Source organism: Protopterus annectens, chromosome 13.part0, assembly GCF_019279795.1.
Source record: "Protopterus annectens isolate FY-2018-M chromosome 13.part0, PAN1.0, whole genome shotgun sequence".
In the NCBI taxonomy this organism is placed as follows: Eukaryota; Metazoa; Chordata; order Ceratodontiformes; family Protopteridae; genus Protopterus; species Protopterus annectens.
In genome coordinates this window covers 1105040815-1105060310 of record NC_056747.1, presented here as the reverse complement: position 1 = coordinate 1105060310, position 19496 = coordinate 1105040815, and the positions used below count along the sequence as shown (strand labels likewise).

The 19496-nt window shown below is 42.5% G+C and overlaps 1 protein-coding gene across 2 annotated transcripts in view; it reads left to right on the top strand.

The window, feature by feature from the left end:
* KAT7 (lysine acetyltransferase 7) overlaps positions 1-19496 on the top strand; it is a 609598-nt gene that overhangs the window by 451182 nt on the left and 138920 nt on the right. For both annotated transcript variants that reach the window (XM_044055078.1, XM_044055079.1), the window contains one exon: positions 16511-16604. In XM_044055078.1, coding sequence (XP_043911013.1) covers positions 16511-16604 — 94 coding nt within the window. The remainder of the gene's footprint in view (positions 1-16510; positions 16605-19496) is intronic.

Genomic DNA, 19496 nt, shown 5'->3' with positions numbered 1-19496 from the left:
CTGATGCAGAGGACTCCATTCCCTCTGCTTCCCCTCCTGAGGATTTTTCTTTTGGGGAAACCTTATGTACTCTAAGGGAGCGTTTCCACTGGGAAAGCCAGGATTTTTCTGATTCAAAAAAGAGGCTTAGGGATTTCCTTCTCCTACCACAGCATAGACCTTTAGCTATTCCTCCTGTACTAGACATTGTTGATGATGCTTTTTCGGAATCTAGTTTGGCCCCTGATTCCCTGCACCCTGCTCCCAGAAAACCTGACAGATACTACAGGGTCCCTGAGTCCCACAAGTTCCATTTTAAAAATCCTATTGCAGATCCAGAGACTATTTCACAGGGGCCCAAGGGCATTAAGGCTTCTACTGCTAAAAATCCTACCCCTTCTAATAGAGACTCCCAAGGTTTACACTTCTGCAACCTTGGCTATTAGGGCTTTAAACTGCCAGTTCATATGTTAAAGTATCAGCAACATATTATTGGACTGCTTAAACAGAAAATGATGTTGATTCCTGACTGCGTGGAAAATAATGAATTACAGGATTTAATGCATTCTGCTGAACAAGTTGGAAAACATACTTTGCAATGTGGTTTTGATTCATTAGCGGAGGCCTCTTGCAGGGCTGCTGTTACTGGGTCTGTGCTCAGAAGGCATGCTTGGCTTAAGGAACAATCTTTGCCTGATCATGTTAAAGCTAAATTGTTGGATGCTCCTTTAAGTCAGGACCGTCGGTTTGGCAACAAGGCTGAGGAAGTTCTTAAAAAGATGAAAGATAAAGCTAAATCTATGCAAACTGTTAAAGATTTTTTACAAGTTCAGCCTCCTAGATTTAGTAGGCACTGTCCCTCTAAAAATTGGTCCTTTCCAGCCCCTTCCAGGTCTTCTCAAGCCAAACCCAGACAAAGCTAAAACCCTAGATTTCAGTCCCAGAGGACACACAGAACTAAGCAGTGGGGGCCTCCACTTTCAAATCTGGGAATAATAAGACTCCCCCTATGGTAAACTGTCTCAATGACTTCCTTTCAAAATTTCCAAGCTCTTATCAACTGACTGCCCCTTTGGGGGGAAAGATTGCTCTTCATGCAAAGAATTGGGAACTCATTACCCAGGACAAATGGGTTTTAAATATAGTGTCTCAGGGATACAGATTTCACTTCCACACGTTGCCAACACCAAGCGGGTGGCCGGACCAACCCCCAAATCAGTGGGCAGAGGCCTAAAAACAAGTACTTTCTCTCTTAAGCATGGGGGGCTATTCAACTGGTACCAGAAGATGAAAAGGGACAAGGTTTCTACTCAAGACTTTTCCTGGTACCCAGAAAAGACAATTCATGGCATCCTATCCTGGACCTGTCTACTCTAAACACCTTTTTGGAGATTCCAAAATTCAAGATGCTGACTCTTCACCATTTACTTCCAATGTTAGGCAAAGATGCCTGGTTGGCAACACTAGATTTAAAAGAAGCATACCTGCACATCCCAATCAGGGAATCTTACAGAAGATGCCTACGCTTCAAAGCAGGCTGCATGCACTATCAGTTCTCTGCACTTCCCTTTGGCTTATCTACTGCGCCCAGGGTATTCACAAAGTGCCTAGCACCAGTTATTGCATTTTGCAGGCAAAGAAATATTCAAATATACCAGTACCTGGACGATTGTCTAATTCAGGCAGAAAGCCAGGACATATTTTTGAATCATCTGGCCTTTGTACAAAGGGTTCTAACTTGTCTGGGGTACAGCATAAACCAAACAAAATTGCACCTGGTACCCTGTCAGCAAATTATATTCCTGGGAGCAAGCTTGAATACAATTTAACAGATGGCTTACCTCATGCCAGAGATACAAATTAATTTGACAACCTACTTCAAACAAGTGGCCACAAAAACCCTGCTATCTGCAAGACAAATACAGCAAGCCTTGGGGTTCATGGCCTCCTGCATTCTTCTAATTCCATATGCAAGACTGCATATGAGGAAATGGGTCTATATTAGAACACCAAACTTTCAAAATTTCGAGTGTTCTAATATCGACCCGTTTTCAGCGAACGCTGAAAATATCGAAGAAACAGAAATTCGGTTGTCCGTTTCTGTTGCTTCGGTATTTTCAGCGCTGTGGTGGAAAGTTACAGGTCGGGTTCAGGTAAGTGTGCGATTGTGTGGACGTGAGGGTTAGGGCGGGTTAGGTGAGTTCGGGTTAGGGCGCGGGTCAGGTAAGTGTGCGATTGTGTGGATGTGAGGGTTAGGGCGGGGTAGGTGAGTTAGGATTAGGGCGCGGGTGAGGTGACTGCGATTGTGATGGACCTTAGGGTTAGGGTTTGGGTTAAGGTAAGTGGATAGTTATTGGTGTATGTATAGTTTAGTGTAGGGTTAGATGTAAGAGTTTAGTTGTATGTGTGTGGGTTGGTGTTTGTTTGGTGTGCTTGTGTTGTGTGTATGTGTTTTGGAACAGCGATTTTTTTTCCCTAGGAAAAAATTTGCTGTTCTGTATGTTCGATGTTTTAAATTTTCAATTAATAGGGTTCGATATTAGAACACTCGAAATTTTGAAAGTTCAGTGTTCTAATATAGACCCTGAGGAAACTACAGTGGTATCTAAAAAGCCTATGGTGTCAACATTCTCAAGACCTAGAAACAGTGATTCCTATAATACCTTGCCTGTGTCTAGAGTTCCTTTGGTGGGCAGTGGCCTACCACCAAAACAAGGGACTACCTTTCACACCACCCTCTGCCGCCCAATCCCTAACAACAGACACATCAGACTATGCATGGGGGGCTCACCTGGCAGGGAAGTGCATTCAGGGCAAATGGAACCCAAGTCAAATGCACCTGCATATCAATCAAAAAGAAATGTTAGCTGTACAGAATGCTCTGACAGCCTTCAAGGACCACATTCTTCCTGGACAACTAATGGTAAAGACGGACAACACCACTGTTATGTGGTACATAAACAAGCAGGGGGGTACACATTCTTATCCCCTCTGCAGACTAGCCATGGCATTGTGGAACACAGCCTTGAGCTACCAAGTGCACCTACAAGCTCAATTCCTGCCAGGAAAATTAAATACACTGGCAGACGGACTAAGCAGAAACCTCATGGACCCACATGAGTGGAAACTGGAACCAAGGATTTTCAACATGTTGACAAGCAAATGGGGAAGCCCAGATATAGACCTGTTTGCCTCTCCCCAGAACTACCAATTGGACAAATTTTGCACAAGGACTTCCCACAAACAAGCCTGGAAAGTGGATGTTCTGTTCTTCAGCTGGAAAAACCTATCAGTCTATGCCTTCCCCCCTCTGCCTCTGCTCTCCAAAGTACTACTAAAAATCAAACAGGACAAACCAAGGATGATTTTGATTGCTCCAGACTGGCCGTGCCAACACTGGTACCACCTCCTGCGCAGTGTGTCACGGTTATCTCCATGGCACCTGCCTTAGACTCCTTCCCTGCTGTCACAGCAGGAGAGCCAGATTCTGCACCCTCAACGTCTAACATTGAACCTTGCAGCCTGGCTAATTACCTAATCTCTCCTTTACCATCCCTCAGCAAACCTATGATGAATATCATTTTAGAGGCAAGGAGGCCTAGTACTAGAAAATTTTATGCTGAAAAATGGAAAAGATTCTGTGCCTGGAACCAATCTCAAGGGATGAGCACAGCAGCGCCCAATTTACCTCAGATTTTACAATACTTAACTGAGATGCTTCACAAGGGCCTGTCTTTTTCCTCCATTAAAATTCACGCCTCAGCCATTTCAGCTCATTATAACACAGAAACCCTCCCCTCTTCTCTCATCCACTGCTCAAGCAGTTCCTCAAAGGGGCCAAAAATTTGAGACCATCCAGGAGAGCTTCAACCCCAGCTTGGGACTTTAACTTTGTCTTGGAGAAAGTCACTCTACCTCCTTTCGAGCCAGCTGCTACTGCAGGCTTAAATTTTCTTTCTTGGAAAACAGCTTTCCTTTTAGAAATCACTTCAGCTAGAAGGGTATCTGAATTACAGGCCCTTATGGCAGTGGAGCCTTTCATAATCTTTCATGCGGACAGGGTATCCCTTAGAACCAATCCATCCTTCATGCCCACGGTGGTATCCAGTGTGGCTCTTAATCAGTCCATTCATTTGCCAACCTTCTTTCCCAATCTACAGAATAAAGGGGAATGGATACTGCATTCCTTAGATGTGCACAGACAACTTAGATTCTACTTGGGCAGGACTAAACCTCAAAGGAAATCTGAACAACTGCTGGTGGCATTTGCTGCAGGGGCAGAGGGGAAGGCTATTTCAAAGCAAACCATTTCTAAATGGATAAGCCATTGCATTCATTTATGCTGTAAGCACCATGGAAAACCTATCCCCCAGGGGATCAGACTTCACCCCACCAGGGCTGCATCTACGTCTACAGTCTTTCTCAGAGGCATCCCTACCAGGGACATCCTAGAGGATGCTACCTGGAGTTCTGTACATACTTTTACCAAGCATTATCATTTGCCAATTTTCTCTAAATCCAGAGCTGGCTTTGCCACTGCAGTCTTACAGGGCCTTATAGCTGGCCCTAATGCTATCTAAATTCCTCCTCCCAACCATAGCTTTGGGAATCTACCCAATTGTAATGACTGCAACAGTGAAACACGAAGAACATAGTACAGTTGTGTACACTTAACATAAATGTAGCTGTTCTAGTGTATTCACTGTTGCAGTCCTGGTTACCCTCCCTCCAGCCCTCTAACTTCTTTTGGCTATACCTCTACTTTCCTTTACTATGCTTAAAAGCCTTTTTGGTGTATTTGCTTTTTTGTTGGAGGTATATCTTTGTACTTTTATATTTAATTGCTTCCCATTAGGGGGGCACCTGACATCTGGGGCAATAAAAACTGATGTAATGGTGTCGGCTGCATGTTTTATACCCCTGACGACCTGATGTCATGGAAGAAGGGACAGCAACCGATGCAGGACCCAAGACTTTGTTAATCAGGCCGACTGAGGGCTACCTGCAAGCAGATAACCCAGATGTAATGACTGCAACAGTGAATACACTCGAACATCTACATTTATGGTAAGTGTACACAACTGTACTTTATTTGTGTTTCACTGTTGCAGTCCTGACTTGTGGGAATACCCGCCATGGAAGCCCTTGGCTTGCCTGACTACCAGAGACTCTTTTTTCCCTTCTCCAGGAACCGGCGGACACTCTATCTGACATCACTGCATTTGGGTATAAAGGGAGTCAGCACGATGACCTCAGTTCTTTCTTGCAGTCGGAGCCCGAAGCAGAGTAACAGTCAGTGTGTCGGTTGGTCTTCACCAGAGAAAGACGACTCCAGAAAGCTAAGTACCCCGTTTGACTAATGTAAGAGAAAATTAATAATTGTCTCTGCTGTGGCAAACAGATACCACACTGCGATTTTCACTTCTGTGTGACTTGTTTGGGCCAGAACACGATGTCCCCAGCTGCTTTTTTGTGCTTGCTTTAAAACCAGAACCATTAAGCATAGGACTGAGATTTTTAGTGAGTCATTAGGCCATTCACGTACAATGGTGTCTGCCAGTTCATAGGTTTATAGGTGTGTACTAGGCTAATGGCCCTGGAGCCTTTACAAGCCTAGCCCATAGGATTACCCTAGCATCATGCCACCCAACCTTAGTTCCCAGTGCCTCTGTCGAGTAAAGCCACTGGAGTGATCCCTGGGGTGAAATTTCTGTTTCCCATCCACACATTCAGATTTCTCTTGAAGAGAGCCAGTGAGGTGATCTGCTTGACATGTATGGGAAGTGTATTCCATAGCATGGGCAGCCTCTGGGTTATGAACCTGTCCCTCCAACATGTTTTGTTGATTGTGGTAATGAGGTTGAGATCTCTGGAGTGTGTGGTGCAGAGGGATTTGGATTTCTGTAGATGTAGCATTTCTAACAGAGCTGGGTCAGACATGGCTTTGTAAGTCAAGCAGAGATCGCCTCTAAGTAGGCGATATGAGACAGAGAATAGTTGGAGTTATTTTAGTCTGTCCATATAGGACAAATGTTTAAGCCCTAGGATCATCCTTGTGAGGTACTTTTGCGTCCTCTCCAGTTGTTGAGGGAGGTAAATGCCAAATGGGGCATTGTACTCAGTGATTGGCCTAATGAGAAAAGAGTAGAGGGAGACAATGACCTCTTTCTTCCTGGATGCAAAACCCTTAGTAATGAGATGTGCCACATAGAAGGACTTTCTGACTACAGTGGCAATGTGGGGGTCAAAAGAGAGGTTTCTGTCAACCTGTGTTCCCAGGACTCTTATAACGCCTTCTGTTGTTCAGTGGACTACCATCGATGTGGTAATTCATGGGAACCGCTTTTTTCCCCCAAAGGGGATGACGACACTTTTTTTGGCATTGAGCTTAAGGCCATGGTTCTGACACCAGTCGTTGGTCTCAGTGAGGCCTTTCTGTAGGATGTCAGCATCACTCAGGGAGTTAATAATAGCTCCCAACTTGCAAATTCCAACTTTCAGTCAAGCTGAAATAGGTCTCCCTAGGAGGAGAAGAGAAAAGCGCTTACTTGCTGTTGGCCAGTACTCCCAGGCTTATCGCCAAAGAAGGTCCCCTTCTGCGGCCAAAGTGTTGGCATAGGCCTGTATCAAGACCAGTCCGGAGTCCTGTATTCCTCCAGGTCCCTCAACTTCTTTTCAAGCCAAAGGTCTCAGTTTGTTGGTTGGGTCTGGGACCGCCTTGCAGACTCCAGCTTCTGATGACTGATCTTTGTGTCATCAAGACATTTCCTATGGCTTTTTGCTCGCAAGTCGGTTGTCTCTCCAGGTGTGGAGGTTGACCTTAGATGAAATTGAAGGCTGTTCACAAGAAAGCTACTCCTGCCGTGTCTCAGCCTAGCCCTACCAGCTCCCACTCCCAGGCGTACCAAAAATACCTTGTGAGGTTGGCTGATGATTTAATCTCCCTGGTTAGATCCAGGCGCCTGCCTCCTCCCAAGTCCTCGTTGGGTAAAAGAAAAAGAGACACCCTCCAGAAGAATTTTCTGATTCTTTGGACTCAGTTAATGACTTTGACCAGGAGGAATCCACCTTTGAAGAAGGTGTTTCCATTGCCTTCTGTGGGGATTCTGACTCTGAAGAAAACCTTACATCAGCCCCTTTCCCCAGGATATTTCCTTTAGGAAAACCTTACATACCTTGAGAGAACAATTCAAGTGGTAAGCTCAAGACAACCCACAGTCAAAGAAAATGGTTAGGGAATTTCTCACTTTTCCTGAGCATGAACCCCTTGTCGTTCCCCCATCTTATAGGTAGTAGATGTCTTCCAGGATTCTTCCTTGAGACCATACCCTCTGCTCCTGCTTCTAGAAAACCCAACAGATTTTACAGGGTTCTAGATCCTCACAAGCACCTCTTTAAGAACCCTGTAGCAGACCCAAATGTTATGACCCCAGGCCCTAAAGGAGCAAAAGCTAGCTCCTCCAAAAATCCCTTGCCTACTGACAGGGAAAGTAGGGCCCAAGACAGATTTGGTAAGAAAGTTTACACATCTGCTACCTGTCAGACAAACCCCACAAGCAGGATTGTGTTCCTGGAGGCCATTCTGGAGTCAGCCCTCCAAAAGGCCTTTTTACCCCCTGACAAAGTCTCCTTCCTGACCCTGTATTTCAAGACAATCGTGGTCAGGCAGGGATTACCTCACAGCCAAAAAGTATCTTAGGGGCCTGGGTTACATGGCCTCTTGCATCCTTATGATTCCACTAGCCAGACTGCACATGAGAAAATTTCAGTGGTACCTCAAGAATGTGTGGTGCCAACATGCACACTCACCTTAAAGATAAAACTGCTTCCTTGCCTCAGGAAGGAGTTTGCCTGGTGGGCCCAGACATGTTCTCTGAATCCAGGTCTCCTCTTCAGGATCACTCCTCAAGAATAAACTCTGATGACAGATGCTTCAGAAATAGCCTGGGGAGCCCACTTCAACAGCTTCTACAATGGAGCCAGTTGGGACTTCTTCAAGTTCAGATACAAACCTATACATTTAAAAAGAACTTATGGCAGTCCAAAAAGGCCTGATTTGCTTTGCAGAAGAAATGGAAATCTGGAGTCTTACTGGTGAAGACAGACAATACATGGTTATGTGGTACATAAACAGGTAGGGACCTATTCTTACCCACTTTCCCGCCTAGCTGTGGATGTTTGGGAAACAACTCAATCCCTAGGGTTGCACTTCATTGCTCAGAGCCTACCGGAAGAAAGTAACCAGATAGCAGATTACATCAGCAGAAGCCTGTGAGACCCCTCATGAGTGGCAACTGCATTTGGAAGTCTTTCCCAACATAGCCAAAACGTGGAGTGTGTCACAAATATACCTTTTTGCCACCAAAGAAAAAGCTTACATGAAAAAGTTTTGCTCCAAGATCAAAATGAAGTCAGTCTGGAAGACAGATGCCATCCCTTTTACTTGGACAGGCCTTTTCTCTATGCCTTCCCTCCAATACCACTGCTCCCCATGGTATTGCTAAAGATAAGGAAAGGGGGGGTCGAGTAATCCTGATAGCCCCAAATTGGCCCAGACAGCACTGATACACTCTGCTCCTCCGTCTAACCAGTACAGAGCTATGATAGCTGCCACAGTTACTGACACTGGATAGGGGCATGATAATACACACCAACCTGCAGACACTTAGATTGTCAGCATGAATTGATACCCTTATCCCATGGAGGGAACCTCAACTTGACAAACAAGTCCTGGACAATCTAAAAGAGGGCAGGAGACCTAGTACTAAGATGTCTTACTCTGCCATATAGAAAAGATTCACCCTTTGGTGCAGACAGAAGGGACAAAACAGTTGTCTGGCTCAGATACCTTTCATCCTGTCATATTGTCCTGCTTTTTTGAAAAATGTCTCTCATACTTCTCCATTAAAATCCATGCTTCAGCTATATCTGCCTTCTCAGCCTCCTCTCTTTTCTTCTTTTCATGAAACAGTTTCTGAGAGGGGTTGTCCACATTAGGCCTCCCAGGAAGCCACCGTTTCCTCCGTGGGACCCCAGTTTTATTTTAGAAAAACTTACCCTTCCACCCTTTGAACCAGCTGCTTCCACAGAGTTAGAATTTTTAACCTGGAAGGTTGCCTTCCTACTACCCATTACCTCAGCCAGAAGGGTGTCTGAGCTTCAGGCCTCGTGTGTGGAACCCTTCATAGTCTTCTCAGGACTACCCTTTCCTTTATGCCCAGGGTGGTGACAGAGACTTAGTTAAATCTATCCATGCATTTGCCTACTTTCCTCCCCAACCCTTAAAACAAGGGAGAAAGGATCCTCCATTCTTTGGATGTGCATAGGCAAGTACATTACTACTTAGAACCAAGAATGTCAGGAAATCAGACCAACTTTTTGTGGCCTTTGCCAGCAGCTCTGAGGGGAAAAGAGTTTTAAAACAAACCATCTCCAAATGGATCTCCCAATGTATCTCCTTTTGTTACCTCCATCATAGTAAGAAGCCTCCTGATGCTGTAAGGAGACATTCCACCTGCCACCTCTATAGTCTTTCTTAAAGGGGTGGCCACAGAGGACATTTTGGAAGCAGCTATTTGATACTTAGTGCATACCTTTACTAAACATTACCATCTTCCTACCTTTCAGTAATCTAAAGGTAAAAAAATGCACTAATAAACTGTAAATAAAAACTAGAGATGTTTTTAAAAATGTCTGAGTTACAAATTGTGGAATTACTTAATAACAAGACTGAATACAAGTGTTATAATATGTATGGTCAAGAGAGATCATTTTTTTTTTTTTTTGAAATAAGGAAAAATGAAGAGTTGTTGATTCTCAAAGCTGACAAAGGCAATGCATTAGTTCTAATGAATAGGTATATATATAATGATAAAATATTAGAATCGTTGGCTGATGTACAATTTTACAAAAATGTCTCATTTTTAAAGATAAAGAAGGCGTATTCTTTGATTGATTCATTAATAGAAGAATGTTTAAGTGGGAGAATTACTGATACTTTGAGAAAATATTTTAATGTATGCAATCCTAATTTTAGTCGTTTCTTTGGTCTCCCTAAAGTTCACAAAGATTTGAATAATCCCTCTCTCAGGCCAATAGTAACCAGTGCAGGGAGTAAAACAGAAGCTATGGCCATCTTCGCTGATAAACATCTTCAAAAGGTAGTAGAAAAGAATGACTATTATATGAAAGATACTTTTGACTTTATAAGTAAAATAAAGGAGATTAACGTCGGGCGGCACAATGCCAGAGCACGTCTATGAGCTAGGCTTGTAAAGGCTCCAGGGCCATTAGCCTAGTACACACATAGGAACCAATAAAGTTTTACAATCTGATTTATTAGTAACCTTGGACATCAGATCTCTGTATACTGTTGTACCCAATGATGAGGGGTTAGAAACAATGCGTTTTGAACTAATTCTAGAATATTTTCTAAAGAAATGGTTACATTACTGATGGAAATTTTAGATGTAACACTCTGTTATAATTTCTTTGAATATAATGGAAAATTATACCCGCAGATCAATGGCGTGGTGATGGAGGCAGCTATGGCCCCCAGCTACGCTAACTTATTTATGGCTGGATGGGAAAGAGTGAATAGCTTGGAAAGTATCTATGCCGAGAACATAGTAGTATTCAGAAGGTTTATTGACTGTGTTTTTAATTTGGAGAGGGGGAGAAAATAAGTTTGAGTTTGTGAACTATTTAGATACTATTAGTTCTTTTTTAAAAGTCACTACTAATCACCAGTTAGGAAATATTAATTTTCTAGATGTCACTGTTTACAAAGAACATGACTCGTTATATACCAAAATTTATAAGAAATCTGTTCAGAATAATTCATGTTTGCACTACACCAGTATGCACTCCAAAAAGATGAAAAATAATATTGTCAAAGGCCAGTTATTAAGAGCCAGCACTCACAGTAAGACACTGTTCGGTTTGATTCTCAGCTAGAGCGTCTTCTGCGTGGGGACATGCGTGAATGGGTGGGCGTACCTTTGTTGAAGGTTGTGCCTCAGGCCTGGCAAGCCGGTGCGTAAAAAATTTACTGCCAGTCATTAGCGGACCGGAGTTCTGCTGTGGTGACCCCTAACTGGGAAAAGCCAAAAGACACAAACTCTTAAAAAGAATGGTGATGATTTTGTTTATGAAAGCTCTAGTATTGTTCAGAACTTTGCTAGTAAAGGTTATCCTGGGAACGTATTGACATAGACTCTGAAGTCTCTGAAATAAGAAAAGGAATACAAAACCTAGGGCTAAAACTGCTAGCAAAGATTTTAGAACTTCTGTGTTAGTAATAGTGTAGCTGCCTTGGCAATAAAAATAATTATTTCGAAAAAAGTTGGAAAATATTCAGTCATAATCCTGATTTGAAAGAAGTATTGGGAGACTGCCCCCTTTTTGTACAAGGGAGGGAAGAGTTTTAAAAACTTCTTTCAGGTTAAGTTAAAAGCCCCTAGTAACGTTATTGTAAACAAAATAGGGATGTACAAATGTTTTAGTTGCAATTTCTGTGATTATCTTTTTTGGGAGTGCAAGATATTTTAGTTAATAATATTAACATTATCTTAAAGGGCTGTTACACATGTAAATCTAGATTTGTGGTTTACTTAGTGAAATGCATGTCATGCCCTGCTTTTATGTAGGGCGTACTTCTAGAGAGTTATTCAGACGTATATATGAACATAAACATGCAGTGAGTATTGGTGATGAAAAAATGCATTGGCTAAACATTACAAGAGACTAAAATGTAGAGTGAATTTTAAATTTCTTATTTTAGATAAGGTACAGGAATATGATAAATTATTCAATGCTGAAGATGAACTAGGGTGGAGAGAATATTCTTGGCAGGTAAAATTAAATGCTTCCATCCACCAGGACTTAATAATAAGGAAGACTTTGCTGTTTTTTATAAGCGTGCTTTAAGTTATATAATGTGATTTATTCATGTCATGTGACTTTTTCTGTGCTTTAAAAGCTGGATCGAAGAAATGTATGTCAGTTTGAAAAAGTCTTATGTAGACGAAAGCGCATACTGGTTTCTTGATTAAAGTGGTTTGGTTTGCTCGTTTCTACACCTTTTATTTTATCATCTTCCTACCTTTTCCAAGTCCAGAGCCAGACTTGCCACTGCCATTTTGCAGGGCATCCTCATCTCTCCTTAGTCTTCTGTCTGCCCTCCATTTCAGCTTTGGGAATCATCCCACAAGTCAGAACTGCACCAGTGAAACACAATGAACATAGTACAGTTGCGTACGCTTACCATAAATGTAGCTGTTCCAGTGTAGTCATTGCTGCGGTATTATTTCCCTCCCTCTTTCCCCTCTTGTCTACTGGATGGGCTAGGACATTCACCCTGTAGGTCTGGATAAATCCCCCCCTTCCTCTTTCTCCACTATTGTGGATTCCAGGGTCTCAGACCCCTGACCTCAGACACATGCTAGAGGGCTGTTACTTGTTGGGGGCAAGAAAGTACTGAGGTCATGGCGCTGTCCTACTCCCTTTATACTCAAAGGTAGAGACATCAAATAGGGTGTCCGCTGACTGCTGGCAGAGGGAAAAAGTCTCTGGTAGTCAGGCAGCCCAAGGGCTTCCACAGTCGGAAATCCAACAAGTCAGGACTGCAATAGTGAATACACTTGAACATCTACATTTACGGTTAGTGTACACAACTGTCCTTTCCTGTTGTAGCTCAGTGCTGAGCACTAGGAGTTCATGTTTACCCTCTACCTGGATGACTTCTCATTCAGGGAAATTCCACAGCAGAGACTCCGCCTTGCAGATCACAGTAGACTGTTTCCATAAGGTAGGTCTAGTCTCGACCTAAACCACCACAAGTCACAAACTCTTCCTTAGACAAGAATCCTCATTCTGGGGCCCTCACCGACTTTGTGCAACAAAACACTTTCCTTCCCCAGGACAAGATATCCTATCTGAAAAACTACCTGACCAGCTTGCTGCCAAAACAACAATTATCAGGTAGGAAATTTCTAAGGGTACTGGATTACATGACATCCAGCAGTCTCATGACTGCCCCCCCTTCTCCCAAGGCTACATATGAGAACTTCAGTGGTTCCTAAAAAATCTTAAACAGCATTCTACACCCCTGGAAACTCACCTGCCTCTTCTTTCATGCCTGAAAAGCAGCTATTATGGTGGAAAAAACACCATCCTTCAGAATCCAGTGCAAATTTCTCTCTGCCAGAGGCAGGCCGCATTCACCACAGACAGTGCAGACATTGCTTGGGGTGCTCATCTAGCCACTTGAAGGGGCAGGGCAAGAAATTGCAAATAAACCAAAAAGAGCTGTTAGCAGTTTACCTGGCCATAAAAACTTTCAACAGAGCTTACTCCCCAGGAATTTTGCAAATTTGGACAGCCAACACCGTAGTGATGAGTACATAAACAAGCAAGGGGTAACATTCTCATACCTCTTGTGCATTCTGCCTATGCAGATTTGGCTGTTAGCACAAGAACTACAACTGACTCTTATAACATCCTGTATTCCTTGGCAGATTCTAGACCCCAGCAAATGGATGCTGAAGAGGGAGATTTTCCTGATCTAAACCTTGAAGTGAGGAATTCTGAAAAGATCTTGTTGCCTCTCTCCAAAACCGACAACTTCAGAGGTTCTGCCAGAACCCAACAGGCAGGGACTTGAAAAACAGATGCATTCTCTTTCAGATGGACCAGCCTGTTCCTATATGACTTTTTTACCTCTGATTCCCGGGGTCCTGATAAAAGTCAAGTCGGACAGACCAAATATGATTCTCATTGTCCCCTTCTGAGCAAGACAACATTGGTTCTGTCTCCTCTTGACTCTCAGCAAAGTGAGATTCCACACTTTCCCAGAGGAAATAGATCTCACTCCAGCCAGGCCAGGGGCTAAGTATCCCATCTTCACCTGGACACACTCAGAAACATGAACGATTGAGTTTTCAGACCAAAAAAATGTCAGCTGTCCCAATTAAGTTCATAAAAAAGTAGTAGCAGCTAGAGGATAAAGTGCCTGTGGAAAAACAATCCAAGAAATATAAGAACAAAATCCAGGGGTAACACCACGGATGAAGCAACAAAAACTTAATTGTCTGAAGAAGCGTTCTGTGGGAGAACGTGAAAGCGCTAACTTTTTTTCATTAAAGTTTTTGTTGCTTCAGCCATGGTGTTACCTCTGACCCAATTAAGTCCTGAAAGTGGCATGGAAACCCACCACCAGAAAATCATACCTAACAAAATGGAAGAGATTTTCTACCTGGTGGCACAGCAAAAACTCCAGCCCTCCTCAGGCAGACATCAGTTCAGTCCTGGAATACCTTTCGGATCAGTTCAGCCAGGACCTGTCCTACTCCAGTATTAAGGTGCATGCATCTGGCACCTCATCTTGCCTGCCCTATTCCCCTCCTGTTTACTCTCACCCCCACCTGAAGCTATTCTTAAAAGGGGTCATTCACTAAAGACCACCCAGAAGGAATCCTGTTCCTACCTGGGGTCTCAACTATGTGCTAGAAAATCCCACCTTACATCCCTTTGAGCTAGGAGCTTCTACCCCTCTAAAGTTGCTCACTTGAAAGACTACTTTACTAATATGTATCACCTCAGCAAGGAGGGTCTCAGAGCTACAAGCCCTCATGTGCAAAGAACCTTTGACTGCCTTTCACAGGGATAGGGGTAACCTTTAGAACTAATCCATCCTTCTTACCTAAAATGGTATCAGAATTTTCTCTAAACCAGGCTATTCACTTGCCAGTTTTCTTTCCAAATCCAGAGAACAAATCCTTCATTCCCTCAATGTACACTGACAAATCAGGTACTACTTAGACAGGACCCCCCCCCAAAAAAAAACAAACAAAAAAAACAAAACAAATCCCAATTAGAGCAGAGTAATTGTTGGTCACTTTCTCAAAAAGGAAAGAGGGCCTACCTGTCTCCAAACAAGCCATATACAAATTTATAGCCAATCGCATTAAGTTCTGTTACACCAACCTTGGAATACCTCTACTTGATCAGGTCAAAGCCCATTACACCAGGCGCACTGCATACCTCTCAACTGTCCAGATTTTTGCCTCCTATTTTTGGTGTGTGCCTCATAAAATTTGTGGTTTTCTAGATTGTTATGGCAAATCAGTGAGGAACGAATTCACTAATGGCAGGTATTTCAGTTTCAGACTTCAAATTCTTCAGAAAATGCATGGTAACACAGTTTTTTTATTCTAGCAACTTTTCTAAGTTTTAGAAGAGCAATATTTGAAATTTGTCCCTATTTTTGGGGCCTTGAACCCCCATTATTTTTGACTTTCTCCAGATTTTTTTGTGTTGAGGTTGAGAGGTATGGACACAGGGTGACTGCCTTCCTTAAAGGAGTTCCTACCCAGGCCATACTTGAAGCTGCCACTTGGAACTCAGTGCATACCTCTACAAAACATTGCAATTTAGTCATTACTTCCAGAGTCAGAGAAGGATTTGCTACTGTCATTCTGCAAAAACCTTATTTTCTAAGGGCCAACAACTTACCTGCCATCCTACAGGCTGCTTTGGGAGTCCTCCCAAGAATCAGTATTGCAGCACTCACTATGAAGAATGTAGTACAGTTGTGTCACACTTACCATAATTGCAGATGTTTGAGTAGATCGTTGTTATAGTACAAGCTCCCACCCTCCAACCCCTCTATATGTTGACCATTTTTTCCTACTTGCTGGGAGCAAGGAGGAGAAGAGATTCCTGCAGGTAGCTCCTTGCTTCTCCATCATCCTCTTTCTTATTCCTAATGTCTCTTAGATTCAGACCACTGGGAAGGTTGTGCTGTCATCAGACTGCTTGTTCATTGTGTAGAGAGACCTGAAGAAGATGCCAACTGACACCCTTATATCCCGCTGTTCAGACATCTGCCCTTTGACATTCTGCCAGCTAGGGATGATGCAAAACTCTGGAAATTTGGTCAGTCGCATGCTTCTGCATGGCAGGAAAACTCAAGAATCAGTACTGCAACATTGATCTACTCAAACATGTACATTTATGGAGTGACACAACTGTACTTTTCCCTCCTTTGTGTCTTTGTAGTGTGCTCTGCATTTTATTATGGTACAGTTTTCTGCTTCTTAACTGACTTAGCCAAATAGTTAAGTATCTGTAGTCTTGTCTCTGTATTTTCACTTTTTTTAATTGTCCATCAGTGCAAAGGACAAGACCCTAACCCCCCTGCACAGGAAACAAGGTTGAGCTTAGCTCCTTACATATGAGATCTCAGAAAAATCTTTGACGAACTATGCAGGAGGACATGGGGAGGGCACTGTCTGCGGGTAATCCAGTTCAAAGTGTCCTTTATAAGTAAGGTCTGTGCCATTTGGAGCCTTTTTATGTCACTACTGCTGGAAGGTCGGGTTTTCATCTGCAATACCAGTAGCAGCAGTGTTTGTTTGCCATCACTGGTGAGTATTGGTATTATTCTTTTATGTATAGAAAGCATTTGCTAGATATTTCAGAACAGTGCCCCAGTGTCCGTATTACTGCTGAACATGTTGTTTCTTTTCAGGAAAAGAATTCATTTTTGAATTACAATGTATCCTGTATTCTTACGATGCCCCAGTACATGAGGCAGGGGTTTGGGAAAATGCTCATAGACTTCAGTAAGTATCTCTTCATACAACTGTAATCATTCAGGTTTGTAGGCTTTGTATTTATTATTTTTTTTATTTGAATTTGTGTACCAGGGTAGAGCACTGATATGAATGGACTAGTTTATCTCAGACTGGATGGACAGAGTACATTAAACACAGAAGAGAAATAATACAGTGACAGCAAACAATATAGTGCCATGAGCGCAAGAAAGACTTGTACAAAAATATGAACAATATAAGGTGACATGTCAGTTTGCATATAATTATGAGCAGTCAGTACAGTAATTGTACGATGTTATTGAAACAGCAAACAGCTTTCTGAATAAGCAGCACCTGAATACAGAATATTTGCTGAGTTTACATATGTACATTTTTAGGAGAGGTGGAAGGTGAAGGAAGATAAAGGAATTTAAAGTATTTGTTTGAGATGATACTACATATATTTTTGTTAAAGTTTGAAAATTATTAAAATTTTTTCCATTTTTTACACATTCCACGTTTTCTTTCTGTACAACTATCTTTCAGTCCAACATTACATAAATCACTGAATTCCTACCTTCTGTTAAACCTCACTTGTTCTCCTGAACATTATTCTGCATGTATTTTTCACGCAAATTCCATTTATTTCTAAGTAGTTTGCTCCTTTCCTTGTACAAAGATCCCATTCCAGTTCTTTTATCACTTTTTTAAATAATATTCAGTACTTCTAATACAGGTGTTTTATATTTTGATTTCCAGTCTCTAGGAATAGCTTTTTTGGCAGCAACATAATTAATCTGAATTGCTTTGCTATGTTTAGACAGTTCAGTTCATGGGTTGCAGATCAAACGTATCATTTCCTTAGTTGACAGCCATTTGCTCCCCAATATTTCTGATGGTGTATGGTGTAGTGAATGTGCCAGCTCGTCACATTTCCAAAAATAGTATATTTTCAGTTACCTTTTTGTCCATCACACCTCCATCATTTGCTATCTACCTGAGAAAAAATGTCTTTCAAGTCAGCTTAGGGTATAAAAATGCCTGTGTAAAAGCAGAAATCCTTAACCTTCTGGACTTTGTTGCATACTTGGGAGCCGTACATATGTCGTCCTCTTGTGCTTTTGTAAATTATTTTTCCAGTCTCTCTTCCCCAATCTTTTCTGCCCTCCTCTGATTGACTCTTACAGTTATCATACAGTATTTTATATGCTCTACTAATTATCACCTCTTTAACAGCAGCTATTTTCTAGATTCAGCTATAAACTCTACCAGAGCAAGTCTTTCACTTAGGACTCCCTTATCCCTTTCTGTTTGCTTATACTCTGATTTCAGCCCCAATTGGGAAGGCAGCCTTTAACTTGCAGTCCAAACTTCTTCTTGGATTCATTCCATTCTGTCACCTTTCCTTCTCGAGTTATTTGCTCCCAATACCTTGGTTCCTGTGCCAGTTTTCTCCAGTAAATTCCAGCCTCCCCCTTACCTATTTTCTTTACAGCTACTTGCAGTCATCCCTATTTGAGAACAATCCTTTCTCCATTCCCATGTTGGTGTAATTCTTGGAATACTTTTTGCAGCTTCCAAAATTCCACTCTCTCCTTATTTCTTGAACCCCCTGCTTCATCATCATCCTTTTCTACTTTGACTTATAGCCTTCTGTTTGTGGTATGTATATAATACTTAACTGTGTAGCTCTAAAATATATCTTCAAATCAGATATCCCTAAATCACCTTGTTCATTTGGGAGGTCAGCTTATTTCACTTAACTGTTTCCCTCCTAGATAAATTCTTTCAACTCTTTATTGATTATTGTCCATAACATCTGATGTCCTTTTCATTCTTCCTCAGTGTATGGGTTATGGGTCCGACCTTGGATCCGACTCGGCCACATTCCACAGACTTACAAATCCAACTCTCAAGCTCCTCCCTCTACCCATAATGCTCTAGTCAGCCTACAGTACCTCAGATATATTTTGTCGCCATCTCGCAAGGTCACTGATTCTCTCTCAGAGCTTTTTATTCAGTGGTTCGAGCATTTGTAGGTTTTTTTCCTGTAAAAATAAAAAAAAAAATCTTCATTTATGTAACCTTCTAAATTCTTCTTTTTATCTATTTAGTTTTTCAGAAGTTTCTACCTGTTCTTTCTTCTCCTTTCTATCTTTGTGAGGTACATTTGTTGCATACCATTGCTAATAACTCCTTCTTTGATTCCTCTTTCTTTCCTGTTACCTCAGATTGGGATGAGTCTCGGAGCCAAAGCATCTGCGTCAGATCCAGGGTGGTGGCGAAGTCTACTCCAATGCTGTTGGAGCCATCCCTGCCCTTCAGAGCTTCATTGCTAGATTGTTTAGGTCTGGCTCCCTCCTTGAGGCATGAATCAGGACAGAGTCGGGGCTTGTCTGCCTTGGAAGTTTCAACTCCAATGCAACTAGCCACAGCTTCTCCTAGTCTGTCTGCCTGTGAGGTAGTGGAGAGAGTGTTCTCTCATCCAAGAGACTCAGTCTTACTCTTCTTTGGATCCTACATCAATTCCCCAGCGGGTCTGAGCTCTGATCCCATCAGAACTATTCCACAGGGACAGCCAGTGCCATCTAGCGTTTAGACAGTTTTCTTGGAGGAACTTCCCCTCTCTTCAGACACCTCCCCAGAGTATTCCACTGAGGAGGTTCCCTGTAAGACAACATGCAAAAGGAGGAGGCACATAGATTTCCCTTTGGAATCTCTTACAGAGGATGCTGACTTCGAAGGGGAAGGGCCCCCCAGATCACCACCTGATGACATGTCATTTGGAGACATTTTGGAGATCGTTAAACAAAAAGGTGGCTGGTCCTCAACAGATTCTTCCCTTTTGGTGCTGACAGATCTACATCTTGGGGTGACTCTCCCAGCTGATGAGCTCATCGACCTAGTCTCCCACCAAGCATG